Source organism: Nothoprocta perdicaria, unplaced genomic scaffold (genome assembly GCF_003342845.1).
Source record: "Nothoprocta perdicaria isolate Ctin4 unplaced genomic scaffold, notPer1 scaffold_45, whole genome shotgun sequence".
NCBI lineage: Eukaryota > Metazoa > Chordata > Aves > Tinamiformes > Tinamidae > Nothoprocta > Nothoprocta perdicaria.
In genome coordinates this window covers 2,220,040-2,237,161 of record NW_020455699.1, presented here as the reverse complement: position 1 = coordinate 2,237,161, position 17,122 = coordinate 2,220,040, and the positions used below count along the sequence as shown (strand labels likewise).

At 39.7% G+C, this 17,122-nt stretch overlaps 1 protein-coding gene across 2 annotated transcripts in view; it reads right to left on the bottom strand.

Moving 5' to 3' along the window:
- The window catches only part of MEGF10 (multiple EGF like domains 10), a 95,117-nt gene that overhangs the window by 20,199 nt on the left and 57,796 nt on the right, over window positions 1-17,122 (bottom strand). For both annotated transcript variants that reach the window (XM_026046572.1, XM_026046573.1), the window contains exons 10-13: window positions 14,942-15,116; window positions 12,748-12,868; window positions 9,765-9,928; window positions 7,326-7,428 (exon numbers count right to left, since the gene is read on the bottom strand). In XM_026046572.1, coding sequence (XP_025902357.1) covers window positions 7,326-7,428; window positions 9,765-9,928; window positions 12,748-12,868; window positions 14,942-15,116 — 563 coding nt within the window. The remainder of the gene's footprint in view (window positions 1-7,325; window positions 7,429-9,764; window positions 9,929-12,747; window positions 12,869-14,941; window positions 15,117-17,122) is intronic.

The following is a 17,122-nucleotide window of genomic DNA, read 5'->3' as shown; positions in this document are numbered from 1 at the left end:
CTAAATATCACTGCATAATTATTATGACAATCTAATATACTCAAACCATGCTGAATATTACATCATTTTCACTGTAAGAGGTTTTTATTAAATCTGCTATTGATCACAAGCACTATCACTTAGAACCTGTGTGCATGAGCGTGTCAGGAACTGCAAAAAAGCAGGAAGACAAGATTGATTCAGTGGCAGAGTATCTTTATATAAATAGTTCTACATTGTGTTCACCCTCTTTTATTTAGATAAGCCCAAAAACACTTACAAAGGGAAAACAGTTTCAAATTTTATAGCTGTAAAAATTAAATATGTATGCTTTCTTGTGAAAGAGTATGTTCAAAATATTACAACTATTAAAAAAAATCACGAAAAGAATTTGACAGAGCCAGATGCTTTATATTAAATTTCAGCAAGGAAAGCTATGCTTTTATAAAATAGCCAGAAATTAGCAAAAAAAAAAAAAAATATATATATATATATAGTATATATATATTTTTACAGAAACTTGGAAAGGAAGATGTGACTTGGCCTTTAACATAACGTCACCAATGGCGCGCTGCCATATCATTGCCACTATTTTAAGTGAGCACTGATTTCTTGTGTGATAGAACTACTTTTGGAAAGTTTGCGTGTTGATTTTGATACTGATAAGGAGATGGGTGAGGAAGTGTTTTTGCCAGAGCCAGGGACAAAAAGCTCTTTGAGGCCTCGGAGTTGCTAGGCAATCCCTGAATGGGCATGATAAACTTCGCCTAAGCTGCTCTGGAGAAATGCTCATGCATTTAATGACCGGTGCTTTATGCCAAGGGCCTCGCGTCTAAATCAGCATTCTCCCAGCATCCGTAATTGCATGAATGAAGCACAATAATTCTCGAAGGATACCAGTGTTTCTGTCCACACTCAAAGAGTGTTTACGTACTTCCTACGCTATATACTTAATATGTTGTGACTCAAAGATCTATCCAAGTCACTTCAACGGGAAGCTGATTTGTTCTACCACTTAAAAGGGAAAAAAAATCTTCAAATTATTTCTTATAATCTTGCAAGGCAAATTTATTATTGGACTAAGCACTGTTTTTTTCATCATTATGTTTCCATTAGAAGGATAGAAACTTATCCAAATTTTGGAGAGTAATGATTTAATTTATCTTGTAAAGAACATATATTTGTTATATAATTTGTCTTCATGGCACATGGAGCTTTCCAGCACAGTCTTAGAATTACAGCCTATTTTTATATAGCTGTACTTCCCATGTAACAGCATAAACAAGAAGAGGATCTGGCCCTCAAAACTTGGGGAAATCTTGGACTCATTGAAGTCAAAGATAAAATTCCATTATGGTCCAAGTTCTCTCTCTTCAAATTCAACTGCTTGAGGAGAGCTCTTRTACACACTGGAGTGTTTCTGCTGAAGGAAGGTGGGACTGTTGATGGGGAAGGCTCAGTGAGATGGGTAAGACAGACCAGTAAAGCAGCGCCAAACTTCAGAAGCCTTACCTAGAAATGCCTCATTGCCTTAAGGCAAGAAGAGGCCTCACTCTCAAGCTAGAGCGAGGCGGAAGAATAGGAAGAAATGTCTCAAACTAAGTTGTTAATGAAAGAATCCAAGTTTTTATCCACAAGCTCAGGCTATTGCTTCTTCATTGCAGCTGGACAAGAGGAGAAGTGCTTCTGCCTGGGAGCTTTGGTAGGAAGCCAGCTACAGAAAAACTTCTATACAAAAACTGTGTTGTGTCAGAGTTTGAAAAACCTACAGTACTTATCGTTTCAAGTGGAGAAATCACTTCTGAGATAACCCTGTTCTCTTCCCAAAGATCGTTTTGCTGCTGTACACGGTCATCCAGTGCAGCAATACTCTTCTTTTCACCTAGGACATTTTAGGGAATCACAAGAAAATAATACTGCTCCTTTTCTTGCCTTCTAGGCAGGTAAAGAACAGATATACTCAATTTACCAGTTTAGTGTTGTCCTGAATATTTCCCTCCCCATCACAAAGACTCATCACAATGGATAGCAACAGAGATGCAGACACACTGGAATCCAATGCTGGGACAGGCCAGCACCCTTTCTAAGCAATAACAGAACTTGTCTTCTTTGTTTTAGGAAGTAAATATGCATTTTCTCATGGCACGGGGTCCATGATTTCACTACTGAACATTCACAATCCCAAAGCATAGGCAGAAATCAGCGGCGGCACAAGGAAATCTCAGATGCCAGCAGTCAGCCTAGGACTGCAAGGAGATCGACTCGGATGCACTGGGCATTGCACCACATGTGCTGTTCAGAGGCAGATCATTTTCCAGCATTAAGCTGAGGAAAACTCATGACAGTACTCTTTTCTTTTTTTCTTGTATGTAGCATGAAAACTACCGCATTTTCACATTAAAAGCTAGTCTTCTAGTCCAAGGTCCCCAGGAGACCACAAGTTATTTACACGGGGCAGGCCAGGGTGAGTCTCTTGGGGACAATTCATCAGCAAATGTGCTTCTTGGAAACCACGTTGGAAGCACGTAGGAAGATGCAGCATTTCCTTGCAGGAACAATGCATCCGGGGCCGGACAGCGTGACCAGCGTCAGCAGGTGGCCAGCACAGCGAAGGCCACCAACACCCAACCCGCCGGCTGGAGCACCCGGAGCTGCTCCGCACGCTGGGGTTATGCAGGCTCACTCTGCTGCATCTGTCTTTCCCATAAAACAAAGCTGTTGTTTTGGTACAGACAGCAGACCAGTGGTATTTTGTAATCCCCGGCATCATATAACCTCTCCATTGATATTTAAAGTCACAAATGTGGTATTAGTGCGACAYGGCATTTCTGCAGGAACTGTAAGGTCCAACAAAACGATGTCCAACAAAGCACAGAGTAATGTTTTACCACTAATAAGCCAAACGTCCAAAGGAAAACCTTGGCTTTTTTTACAGTGACCTAATGGGAAATCTTGGTTTGTGAGAATACAAATTTTCTAATTTTTTAGGCATCTGTTAGTTTCAGTATAAACTACTACAAGAGACTTAACTATCACTAAGGAAACAACTATCTATCAGGAGAAAAAAGTTTATTACATTTTTCTTCTGCTTTATGATTCKCTAATGCTTCTTCCTGTTTTCCACTGTTTAGCCATTGCAAGCATACCAAATAAAGAAAAGCTATTTATAAATTACAGCTAAAATGATAAAGGATGAAGAATGTCTTGGGGCAAACATCATCCTCAGTGTGGGTGGATTTTTCTCATTTGTACCATCATGTCATGTAGCTCCTGGAACATGTTTGAATTGTGAGATTGCCAGGAAAAGCCACCACTGTTAACTCTGACTTCTCTAAGCAAAATTAAAAGCTGCTCTACAGTGCTATAGKGAGCACTGTTGGTATAAATTACACAGAAATCTTTAATGGAAATCTTACAAACAAAACTTTTTTTATATATATAGAATGAAAGATACAAATATGTAGAGAATAGAACAATGTATTTTTTAAATAAATAATTCTARTTATTTATTGAGGTTTATGATCACTCATGACATTGTTAATAACTGAATYTGCAGTTTGATTTATAAACTAAGGGCAAAAAGTAACATGCTTATTCAAAAAAGAAGRAAAAAGATCCTTCAAAAACTAAACTCTATGGCATCTTACTGGCATACTCAATATGATACTTAATGCTGAATTCATCCAKCTCAAAGCTGAATCTTGACACCAAAGCAAAAGGTAAGCTGTCAGCTAGGCTGCCTTAAGCTACCCAACTATAACTCTCTTGCCTGCTTCAGAAGCCCTAAGCCTCTTCACTTGCAGAGCGAGTGTGCGCTGCACCAGGTCAGGATCCCATGGCAGTGTGTTCCTTGCTCCTCCCAAATAACGGCACAACTGTGTCATCCAGCCCAGGAAAAATTTCCACCCACGATTTATTTCTGCACAGTAACATACCAATGCCCCTCACGAAATTCCCTGGGGAAAGTGAAGGCAACTAGATCTAGACAAAATATTACACTCAAAGTATCTTTTTAGAAAATATATAAAACTTCAGTGTCATCAAAACATTTGGAGAAATTTGTAATGGATTCATCAACTCATTCTTGTCAGAAAACAAGACTCACATTTTACATTCTTAGGCTTCCTCAAATGTACCCCTCTAAATGTTCATTAGAAATCCTTCATTTGGGTCAGATTAGCATTTGACTGACTCAAGGTCAGATATGTTTCTTCCTTTGATTTTAGAAAGYACTATTAATCACCAAAACCAAGCAAGTTAGATAACTACTTTAACAAATCTAATCTAACATCAATTATTATACCATAATACCTTCCTTTACTTTCACAAATTCTCCACCTGCTTCACCTACTGTGCGTACAAGCATGATTACAATAAGCCTTGTTAATCCTACAGTCTACTGCTATCTTTGCAATGTAATGTTACAGTACAGCTATTTGAGAACCTGTTTCTAGAGTATTTTCTCCCTTTTAAATCCTTCCAAATATAAGTCGCTACATAAATAAGGACAGATTCCTGGTGGGTACTGCTCTGACATGTGAAGTGTGGGAGGAGGATTTTTCCAGACACTAGGCAAAAAGTTAACTATCCTGTTTATGTCTTACTGTGTGTCTAGACATCACCAACGTGTTGAAACTAGTCTCCGATACACACACAGTTCTGATGACACTGTCCAGAGGCAAATACTCAAGTTTATCTATAATCATGCATTAAGGCTCTTTCTACTGAAATCTTTTTCCTTTTTAAATATGAAGAAAAGAACAAGTTTCCATTAAAAGCAAAAAACACTCCTTCCTTTCCATTACCTCAGTTATGTTAAAGTACAGTCAAGATGAATGCTTATTTGAAGTCCTCAGTCACATCTTAGGTACACTACACTGGCTGGGGCAGAGATGTTTTATTCTGTTTTAAGAAGCTGTCAGAACTTTACTTTAAAAATATTTTAGTGTAATTTWTTTACATACTATTGTTTTTTCTGATGATTTGTCTCACTATTGGAAGAGAAGACTTATTTTAAACAGTATTCAGAGAACTTGCAAACACTTGACTATGCAACAAAGCTACTCAAGATCATCAAATCTTCACATATTTTCACATGGGTATTTTTATTCAATATGTTTACTAGCTTAGGAAATTTTGAGTAGATTCAAACAGAATTTGGAGATGTAAACAGACTGACAGAATGGTTGATGCTGAAAGGGTCCTCTGGAGATCATCCAGTCCAGCCCCTCTGCTCTAGCAGGGTCACCTTGAGCATGTTGCCCATGATGGGTTTTGAATATCTCCAAGGAAGGAGACTCCCCAAACCCTCTGGACAACCTATGGCAGTGCTCTTTCGTGGTAAAGGAAGATTTTTCTCATGTTCAGATAGAACTTCTTGTATTTCAGTTCATGCCCATGGCATCCCATTGCCTCCCTTTCTACTGCTGGGCAACTGTGAAAAGAGTCTGCCCTCATCCTCTTTTCACCCTGCCTTCAGATACATATTGGTAACATCCACCTGCCTCCCCCTGCCTTCTTTCATGGAGACTGAAGAGTTCCAGCTCTATCTGACTTTCCTCGTGAGAGATGTTTCAGTCCTTTAAATATCTTATTAGTAGCCCTTATGAGACTACCTGAAAATAAGGGAAACAGTTATGAAGGCAGTAAAACAAGATAACATAAACAGATGAAGTAGTGTCTCTGGAAACAACAGAAGATGGGATAATGCAAATAGTATATTTTTCAGAATTCAAGTTGCTAACTCAGATTGCTTTTATTTGTATTTGCACTCTTGTGGCAGTCATTTCCCAGGGACATTTGAATGCCTGAGTTTCAGTCATGCTGCACCTTGTGGGAAGAGAATAAAATGAACAAATTCCTAGCTCAGTTAGGTGACTGCTTTCAGTAGAAGCCCTCTTTCACACTGAATAGGGTCACAACAGGGAGACAGGCTGCTTCAAAGAACCTAACAAAAGCTGAATATACAACAAATTACACAGGCAAGAAATGGTTGTTGTGTTTCAAGGGAAAGCAGGAAACTTTCCGGCCTATGTTCGTATCCTCCTCAGATTTTTCCCACACTCATAATCATAAAAGTCACGTTCACCCAAACAGGGAGTAGAAATAACACCATGTGAGCTGTGACCAATTACAATCAGTCAATCTGAAATTCAAACACTTGGAGCAAAATGCCTCTGATCAGGCACTACAAAACATTTAAATATATATATTTAAAAGAAGTCAAACCTTAAGGAAAAAATCAAAAGGGATTATATCTGAGGACACAATAATCTCTTGGCGAACTTTTTGTGAGCACAAAGCTCACTAAATTTTTTGAATTAATGACTTGCTACAGATTATCTGCTCACCTTCATCTAATATGCCTTGAGGCACCAGAGGGGGGAAAAAATTTCATGGACGGTAAGTCAATTCTGAAAATGTTAGCCTATCAGCGAGTGAGATGATAAATACTGTTAGATTATAACTAAAATAACAAAAYAAACTCCTTTCCTACCACAGCAGATACATATTTGTTTCATCTAAAGTGCGCTTCTTCATGCCAACTTTTCACTGGCAAACAGAATCGTTCCATAAATACTGGGGACATGAAACCATACCCTAGCCRTAATATGGTAGGGTAGTGAGATACAAAGTGCAGAATATACCAAAAGATAACTTACAGGATGAAGAAATGACAGTTAGTGAAGATGGAAATGTTTTTCCAGTAGTTAGAGCTTAGAGATCCTTGAGGGAAGAAAAACTACCTTCTACAGGTAAGGAGAGCATTATTTTAACAGCCTGCCCTTCTGCTTAGCTTAACTGCATTGTTCTCTTTTTTAACCTTGCTTTCTACCAACATGACCATTCAAAACCAGCATCAACACAATTTTGATGAACATGTTACATATGTCAGAGAAGCGAGGTGAATAAGACAACATTTTTCATATAGAACAAAATATGTGCAGAGAAAATTTTTTTTTTGCAAAATTTTCTGAGAAACTAAGCTAACAACTCAGCTTCTGGAGGAGTTAGTATCTTTTTGAATGCCTGAKCAAAGTTTCCTAAGTTCCTGGATGAGACACTCTTCCTTACCAAGACTGCCAGCATGACTCTGTGTATCTGCAGTTATTTACTATTTTTCATAAAGAATCATCTTGTGGAAGCGCCTGAGTTTTAAGACTCCCAGACCCTAACAAGAATAGTGGCGGTGCCTGTGAAGGGATGCAAGAGACACAGAACTGCTGCTTTTCTCCTACCAACCCCATTTACCCCTCTTAGACCCTACAAACAAAAGTGAACATATAWTCCCATGATACTGGGAACAGTATGATGTTCATCAACCTTCCYCACAGTCCCTTTTGTACCTGACCATCCCGGCAGGCAGCGGCAGTAGCCGGTGGTTGGATGACACCCATCCGCGTGGCTGCAGTCACAGCGCTCAGCGCAGTCCATGCCATACGTCCCATCCTGGGGAACAAAAATGCCCACATGGGAAATGGAGAGTTAAAGTCTTGCCCCACAAAGCAACCATTGATTTCTCCTGAATCCATAACCAGTTTACTTTCAGCAATACAYTTCTGGCTTCTAGTAAATTATAATATTCTACATTTTATTTCATTCATTCAAATATATCTAAATATTGAATCTGATTTCTGTACCTCTTAGTACAAGTTGTCACATACATTTTAGGAACTATACTATATGAAATCAGTCTAAGGACTTGAGCTGCATAGAATATGACTGTTAAAACTGTTTTCTCAAAAGAAGACAAAGTGCAACACTGAAGTGAAATTATAACAGGCTGGTCAGAGCTGAAAGAAAATCCTTGGAACTCCAGAACTGGGAACATAATCATGTTTTGGAGACTACCTACACCAAAGAAAACAAAGAATAAAGCACATAAGGCTTAAAATTCAACATAGAACAATCACTTAAATTCAAGGCTAAAAAAATGGTAACAGTCACATTAAAAAATGAATTAAAATTAAAACATGTATCAAAATTCATCTGCTACTCTTTGAGGTTCATGCCTACATTTTTACAGAACTCCATGATATTTGGCTATTCAAATCACACTTTTTCAAGTGTAAAGTAGAATAAAATCATACATTGCTCAAGACTAACTTGTCTTCTACTTGTCTCAATAAGCCATTAAATATCCCCTCCCCCAAAAAAGATATATATATGAACCAGTTCCTTTGCATTTGCTCAAATTTGGAAACACAGGAAACTCTTAACTATAWCCCTAGAAAGAGATAATTACAGGCTGATAGTCAGCTATACATACATTTTGTCCAATGAATTGGCCAGTAATAGACTATTAATATTAATAATACATTARTAGAGATTGGGCGTTTATATTAATTTTCTAAATGTACTGAAACAAATTGAAATAGGCTGAYTTAAGGAAATTGCCAGCAACTCTGGCTCAATGAAGAAAAAATGCAGATGTCATAGAGCATATTTCAATTACTTCTCTATTTGCGCTTCTGGAATTTTGTGGCAAAAAATGCATTTAAAATAGGTRAAAGCTTATGGTTAGAGAAAGAGAGTGAACACATACACATGCATGAAAAAGCACACTAAAGTATTTGATATAGAAATGTATTATGACCATTGTTTTACTAGAATTAAAAGAGTGAGACAAATGCCATGAAACAATACCTTGCTCTTTTAACATGCCAGTTCAGGAAGAGCTAATGGGTTTGAAGATTTCATCATTCTTCCAAATCAAACACTAAGCGATAAACAARCCTGCCTAAAAAATATGATTTCTGTTGAAGATGCCTTCATGCTTTTGTGGGAAAAACTATATAAACAGGCAGTGGTAGTATTCTCACTGGCTTTCCAGAATGATTTGATGTATTATSAACTGTATCAGTGTACACCATAACTAAAAACTGAAAGCATAACAGGAAAAGATTGCTTCCAAATATTCTGAGAGCAGTGTCAAAGATCAGATTTCTATGCAAAACCAAAGTGTGGCCTTTAGTCATATGTAATGTGGCTGCTCCTACCATGTTGTAAGTAATGACTCAACAGTGTTTGTACAAAAGCTTGTATATGACAGGGGTGGGGAATTGACAGTCTTCRTGTTCAATTCAGGCAACCCATTTGGGTTAATTATGTTAATCCAACAACCTGCTGTATGGATAGTTTTGCAAATGTGAAAGGAAGAAAGAGAGGAAAAGCTGCAGTCAGAAGGCAGAAGTTTTTTAAAAGATGAAGTTCAATAAAATATTTTCAGAAAATTCAAGTCATCATGAGAAGAGATGGGTGCTGGAAGGCCCCCATTTCATACAGAATATTTCATTTTTCACTTATGAAATATATTCATAAATATATATATATATGAAATACACGTGGAATATTTTTCCTACATTTTTCACCCATGTGTTCCACTTAAAGTAGTTTCATGGAAGCAATTTGGATAGCATTTTATTTCTGCTGAAAGAGAGRGAAAAAACTGGTACTAAGTTTCTCAACACATTCTAAAGTAGCTGGTGAAATGTCCAAGGTCAAACTTCTGAGGATAAAAGCACAAAAAAAAGTACTCATCTGTGCAACTTCATTTYGTGTAGGCATTTCGGGGATGGTTATTTTCCCTACATGCTTCCGTGTATTGCACAGTGGAGCCCAGGAAATTCGTTGGGGCATGCCACAAACCTTGAACACCAAGAGCTGACACCAGTCAGGGGAAAGGCTCCTTAGAGGACTCATTCCTATGAACTCAGACGAATCACACGGGCATCTCTTTGCTCCAGACCCTGTGACGCAACGCTCAGTGAAATGTATGATATTACCTGGCAAGGGAGTTCACATTTTTCTCCTCTCCAGCCGGGGGCACAGGTACAGGTTCCATCCAGAGCATTGCAAGCCCCTCCGTTGAGGCACTGGCAAGTCAAGTTGCAGCCAAGTCCCCAGGTACCACTGGGGCAATTTATCGAGCAGTCTACACCATGCCAGCCTGCCAAAAATAACAATTAAAGTGACAAATTAATCAGCTCCCCTCCCATTCTTCACTACAGACAGGTTTTCCTTTACCTCCCATTTAAAATCTCGTAGACATTCACAATGATATCAGGCTAACATTAACTACAGGACACTACTATTATCCTCCACAGCTGAAGGCTTGTCTGAATTCATACAAAGGTGCCCTTCAGCATCTTGTAACAGCTGTGCACAGCACACACATTGCAAAAGACTGCCAATATTTGAAAGCAATTGATGGGAAACCTGAAAGGAAAACATAGGCACCTTGAAACTTCACTGAGAAGCACTTAACTATCCTGAAAGTTTTAAGGGATAGCCTGAAAAAAAATAGGGGTATTTTCCCTATCCTTAGAGAAATGCTCCTGCTTTCATAATTCTTCCATGAGTATTTAGTGCAGACAGGTCAGTAGTATGGTCATAATTGAAATCTCAGCCAAAAAATAATACAAGAAAGAAAGAGAGAGAGAGAGAGAGAGAGAGAGAGAGAAAATGAATGCACAAGGCGAAATAGTACATAACCTAGATTTCTACAAGGACAGAGAAATATAATGGAAAATGTTTTCAAAAAGCTGCATTCACCACTATGACTGATAGAAATGATTCACAGCTTGAGTACTGGATAGACAGAAACATAAATAGATTTACAAACATTTGATCATCTATTGGGCTTGAGAGAAACCGAGTGAGTCATATGTTATCATCAACAATGACAAAAGCCAAGTTTCTAATTTTGTACTCTGTTTACAGTAAGTGAGGGGAAAAATAATTCTGCATTGAGTCTAATCAATMGGATATCCAAAACACATGCAGTGAAATGAATCTGCCTCGTGCCCTGGGTTGATAAATTCCGAATTTAGAGGTCACTTCAGGAAAAAAACACTACATTGCTGTAGGCAGAAAAATGAAACATTTTCTAGGGTTTATAAGCTTCCTTCTACCTCTCCTTGAATAGCTTTCCATAATATAAGCATCGTTAAAAAGAGGCAATTTGGCAAAGGATAACAGAATTGGAAGGCACCTATGACAGAYGGGGAATATTCTCTTACCATACACTAACCCACCCACACAAACCTGTTTTTTTCAGAGCTAAAGTGCTGCCTTGTTCCTAATGCATCAGAAAGACTAAACAGTAATATGATTATTAATTCAAAACGCAGAAGTAGGGTTTTCTGAAGGAGGAAGTGAAGCGGGGAGGACATGTAGTTATATGTAACAGACAAAAAACAGAAGATATCCTCATTTCATCTAACTAATGAGATTTTTATCACAGGCTCAGTGGTGTCCACTCAGCCTTCAAAGTGCTAGACACCTGAGATATTTTCCATGTGTGGATAATATCTCTAGCACTTCAGGGAGGCCTTTTGTCATTGCTTTGGATTTAGTGTCTGGATTCAACAGCGTTTTTTATATGATGAATGTTTGATTTTAGCTTAATAAATCCATTTTTCTATTTGCTGTACCTTTTCATCTTAGTATGATTAAAATCTGCATGATGTAGAAGCAGAAAGGGTTACACAGGGCTCACGAAAACAATTTTTCTCTTCACAGTCTAGCTACTGAGCAAAGACGCTCAACAGAGCTACATCTGCTCTGTTGCAACTGATGGGAGGAGAAGCTGGAAACCCTGCACAGTTGCTACCAGACTGCTTTAATACTATAAATCCCTGGCTTATTCAGTGCCTGTTTGTCAAGGTAACTTGATCACTTCTCTCTCAGGAGAGAAAATACAGGAGTATTTTCACTAAATGTATTTTGGAGGGCGTGAAGGGTCTGTTCATAACAAAGCCTGGGTACAAGATTCGCTCATGAATGTTCGCTGCCCTCTCTCCTCTCAGCAATCCAGCATCACAGCTGGGAGATGCTTTTGACCTTTCACATGGAAAGAAACCAACAAGAAAACAACAGATTCTCAATCTTTATATTTCAAGAGCATTTCTTTCTGTGGAGTTTGGCATTATAGTGAAGGTTGAACACATGGACTCACAGATCTTTACATGGGAAAGCATCTTGGCAGAACCTGTGCTGCAGGGTGACTAAGCTAGTGAAGTTCCTACCAACATCTTAGCTGGGACTTGCTTCTAGAAGGTGGACAGGGACATAAAGGTTCAGGTGGAGCACACAGCAACAACCAATGCTGGGGAGATGGTGGTAGTCAGAAGAGTTGAGGGGGCTGAATAAGACCAGAAAACGAAGAAATTGTCTCAAGGAAACATGAGACAGCCCTGTGGATGGTCATAGTACAAAGAGCAGCAAGGCTGGGAAGGAAGGCATGCAAATTTGTCACAAAAATGTTGCAGAATTAAAGAAGGATGTATTCAATGAAAATCATACAGGTAACAACACAGGTGTTAAACTGGCAGGTAGAAAACTGCATCTCTGTGATGCCAGGGCGGGCAAGAATGGCAGAGAGATTGGAGGCTCTGCTGACTGAGAGGCAACGAGGCGGTGTTTTCACTGGGAAGGCTGCCATCAAATCAACTGCATATCAGTAGCCACTTTTTAGCAACTTCTGGCACCTCCACGAGAGCCAAGCGGCATCCTGTCTGAAGGTAAATACTCGTAATTCACCCAGCCATGGTATTCATCTTACTGCAAGTTGAACAGAGCAAAAACAAGGTATATGTGCTCTTCCCTGAGCAAATGTTTTTCCATTTGTCACCTCTCTGAGCAGCAGAAGCCTAAAGCAGCTACTGGCACGGCCTTCAAGGTTCTCTTAAGTTTCTTTTCTCTACTACAAACTCACTTTGACTTTATGATTATAGAAATGGGGAATTAATCTGAAAATATTCTTACCTGCTTTGCAGGTACAAGAACCATCCACTGGTGAACAGATGGCTTCATTTTTGCAGTTGCACACAGAAGAACAATTTACTCCATATGTTCCCGGAAGACAAGGAGTACCACAGTCAGCACCCTGAATTATACAAAATTAGATTCCAGAAGCTCTTTGGAGGTTCAGACAATGCAACAATAACTGACAAATGATCTCCATCTTGGATTGACAAACTGTGAAGACTGACTTAGGTGCTACAAATATCAGAAACTCCACAGCCCACAACTGTCTTAAGTTGCCATCAAATTATCCTGAATTTAAGGGAAAGCTTTTTGCAGAGCTCTTCATGTTCTTTAAGACTACAGTAAGCATTAGTTTTAGGTTAGGTTCTAGGAAAGCACATGTCACATATCTAACAGCACTTGGTTAGCCCAAAGAGGAGAATTTTAACTAATGAAGAAGCAACTTATGACAGCAAAATCTAAAATAAAATACTAATTTAWGGGGAAATAACAGTCACATAAAATAATCCCTTTAAATGCAACATGGTAGAAGTGCTTTAAGCAGTGCYCACTGCTTACGGAAGAGTAGTATTACAAATGTTTTCTGCGTTATGTTATTAGCATCCAATGTATAGGTAGCAGCAAAGGTGCTTAAAAGCTAATTAACAGCATGAACTAAATTATAAAAAAAAAAATCTTTGTCGAAGGCATCTCCTGATAGAGTAAGAGGAACTGATGCCATAATAACTGAAACCTACACACAAGTTTCCTAGTTACTCATTTTATTTACATCTCTATAGCATGCGTTTGGTCTTACTACTCCCTTATAAAATATTAAAAAAGAAAAAAGACTTTTAATAGTTTTATTTCAGGACTGACACACAGATTTTGCCTTTTCTGTTTCTTATGCTACAGCACACCAAGTGGATGTAGTAAACCTTAACTTCAGCAAGGCTTTCAACACTGTCTCTCATAACATCCTCATAGGAAAGCTCCAGAAGCGTGCACTGGACAGGAGGACAGTGAGATGGACTCAGAACTAGCTGGATGGCAGAGCTCAGAGGGTGATGATAAATGGGGCCGAGTCYAGTTGGAGGCCTGTGGCCAGTGGTGTCCCCCWGGGGTCAGTACTGGGSCCGGTGCTTCTCAATTTCTTCATCAATGACCTGGACGAGGACATGGAGTGCAGCCTGAGCAAGTTTGCAGATGACACCAAGCTGGGTGGAGTGGCCGACACTCTGGGGGGCTGTGCTGCCATCCAGAGGGACCTGGACAGGCTGGAGAGTTGGGCAGAGAGGAACCTCATGAGGTTCAACAAGGACAAGTGCAGGGTCCTGCACCTGGGCAGGAATAACCCCAGGCACCAGGACAGATTAGGGGTCGACCTGCTGGARAGCASCTCYACGGAGAGGGACCTGGGAGTCCTGGTTGACACCAAGTTASCMRTGAGGCAGCAGTGCCCTCGTGGCCAAGAAGGCCAATGGGATCCTGGCTGCATCAGGAGGATGTTGGCAGCAGGKGGAGGGAGGGGATYCTGCCCCTCTGCTCAGCWMTGGGGAGGCCGCACCTGGAGTAYTGGGGRCAGTTCTGGGCTCCCCAGKAYAAGAGGGAYGTGGAGCTTCTMGAGAGGGTCCAGTGCTGAGTGACAAAGATTATTAAGGGAATGGAGCATCTCTTGTATGAGGAAAGACTGAGTGAACTGGGCCTGGTTAGCCTAGACTTACAGGAGATCTGATCAACAGGTAAAAATACTTGAGGGAGAATATGGAGAGAATGAGGAAAAACTCTTCTCAGTAGTAGCCAGTGACAGGACAAGCAGTAATTGGCACAATCTGAGAAACACAGGCAGCTCCATCTCCAGGTGAGGAGGAACTTCTTCGCAGTGAGGGTGCCAGAGCCCTGGCACAGGCTGCCCAGGGAGGCTGTGGAGTCTCCTTCTCTGGAGATCTTCCCAACCCACCTGGATGCCGCCCTGTGCCCCGTGCCCTGGGTGTCCCTGAAGGGGGGTTGGACTGGATGATCTCTAGAGGTCCCTTCCAACCTCAACCATTGTCTGATTCTGTGAAGTGGAATGTGCATATCCTCAGCTCTCCTTCATTTTAGTAGAGAAAGGACACACAGCATCTTGAAGAACTTTGGACTTAATTAGAGGCAGGGGAGTCAAAAAAAGGAAAAAAAAAGGAAAAAAGAAAAGATAGTGAGATTAATTTACCTTAAATCCAGGGGCACAGATGCATTTTCCAGTCACACTGTCACAATCGGCACCGTTTTGGCAGCTGCAAATCTGCTGACAAGACTCGCCATAAAATCCTGGTGAACACGTCTCGTTGCAGTAGAGCCCAGACCAGCCTCGCTTGCAGGAACATTCCCCAGACATTGGGTGACAGCTGCCAAGAGGGGATGAAAAGATAAGTAACTCATAGCTAAACACAACACCAATACATTTTTTTTTTGTCCAGAGAACACAATGCTGTTATAGAAAAGCTGCAAAAAGGATCTAGCATACAATGTACAGAAATATTTTCCTTTCCTTGAAACACAAAACATAGGGCTATACATATATGCTTATACCAATTAATATGAGAAAGAGTAGCAACATATAAAATAAAGTCTTTGCGGGGGAAGAGAAAATGGTTTACTCTTCCTTGGCTGGATTCAAACAAACAAGCAAGCAAGCAATCCTATCTTTAACACAGTTCTAGTGACTGTAAAATGAATAATAATTATCATAATTACTAAAGTGATGAATTTTTTTATTCTCAAAGTATCTCTCTTTCTGCACACTAATGAAGTAAAGCTGTGTATTGCCCAGGAAACACGCCTTCCAAAAATGACAGCACATGCTCTTTCCATGAAAACTCTGGCTGAGGAAAGGTCCACGTGGCATCTCTCCAGGAACGTCACCGCATCAGCCACGTGAGGAGGAAGTCAGGCTCACCGCGAGGCCCGGCAACACTTTGGAGAGCATCTCCCCCACGCTGGCCATACCTGGGGCAGCCCAGCTGTCCCTACCTGGAACAGCAGCTGCACTGAGCACCCAGCCGGCCAGCTGTTGCCTCCTAACAAATGGACATCATCAGCTGTGCAAAGATGTATGTGCTGGAAAAGCGGACACAATGRGCTACTCTGTAGCCCTCTGGCAGACAAAGCACTTGTTTAATTCTCACCAAAGGAAAGCCTTAATATCCAAATCCAATATATCTACAATGGGAAGACTGTTTAAAGATATCTTCTGCCATGGATTGAAGTGCAGTTCCTTTAAGTGTGCKGCAAAAAATGTGCCTTCGTCCAGACGCATTAAATGACCCATGACAACAGGCTAATTTTGCAAAATTTGCTGACTCTTTCTGGGGGTCTGCTTATGAAATCAAGTGCTGACCATTTGAAAGTTCCAAAAAGCTCATACTGCATAAGTAATAATGATATTCTTGGAAATACTTCCAGCACAACAAGGCAATGCAACATTAACTGCAACTGCTCCTGGACTCCAGGACTGTTCTTGTCAAATTAAGAATTTCTTACTGCCAAATACAACCAATGGACAATGTACTGCTGATCAAGCAAAATTTGATTTAGAAAGATACAGAATATATTTTTTTTAAAAAAAATCCTTTTTGCTATCTATAGATCATCCCATGCACTACAACATGACAAGAATTTGAGGGTCTTTTTTTGTCATATTAAAAACTTTTTAATTGTACTACGCTGGTTTATGTAAAAATGACAGGAAAAGTCTTTCCAACTAAACAGCAGCAACAGAGGCATTTGTAATATACAGAAATTGTTCAAAACACAGTGCTTTTAACTGTGTTGTTTATTCTTACATAAAATTCATGCTACATTTGGAAAGCACRTTAGGAGAATTAGACTTGTCCCCGGCTCCTAATTTCTTCCTGTATATATCCAGAGGCATTTGATGTCCAATTCCTATGCTTTCTACCAATGGAGCAACCCAGGGAATATGAAAAGGCTTTACAACCCACAACAAAGTAGTCATTATAATATGAACAGGAAGATAAAATTGTAAATAATGTCATTTAAAAAAAAATAAACCCAAGGTTTGTTTTTTTAATATTATTTATTTATTTAGTCATAAGAAGGGGAGATCACGTGCAGGAGCAAGCATTGCTTATGAGGCAGACAGAGGCATTGACATTCTGTGCCCCCCAGTGAGTGTTACTACGGCATACTTGCACATATATTGATTGACACCAAAATYAGTATTCACTGATTTGTAATTAGAGGTAGGAAGCTAGAGCACTTTTGAAGCTTTTTTGATGGGTCCTCATGCAGTTAGCTTAATTGGCACTAGGATTTATATATTAAGATAGAATATCTTATTCTCTTAAGATAACGAGAAGTTGAGAGATGTTGCTGGTACATCTGCTTCCAA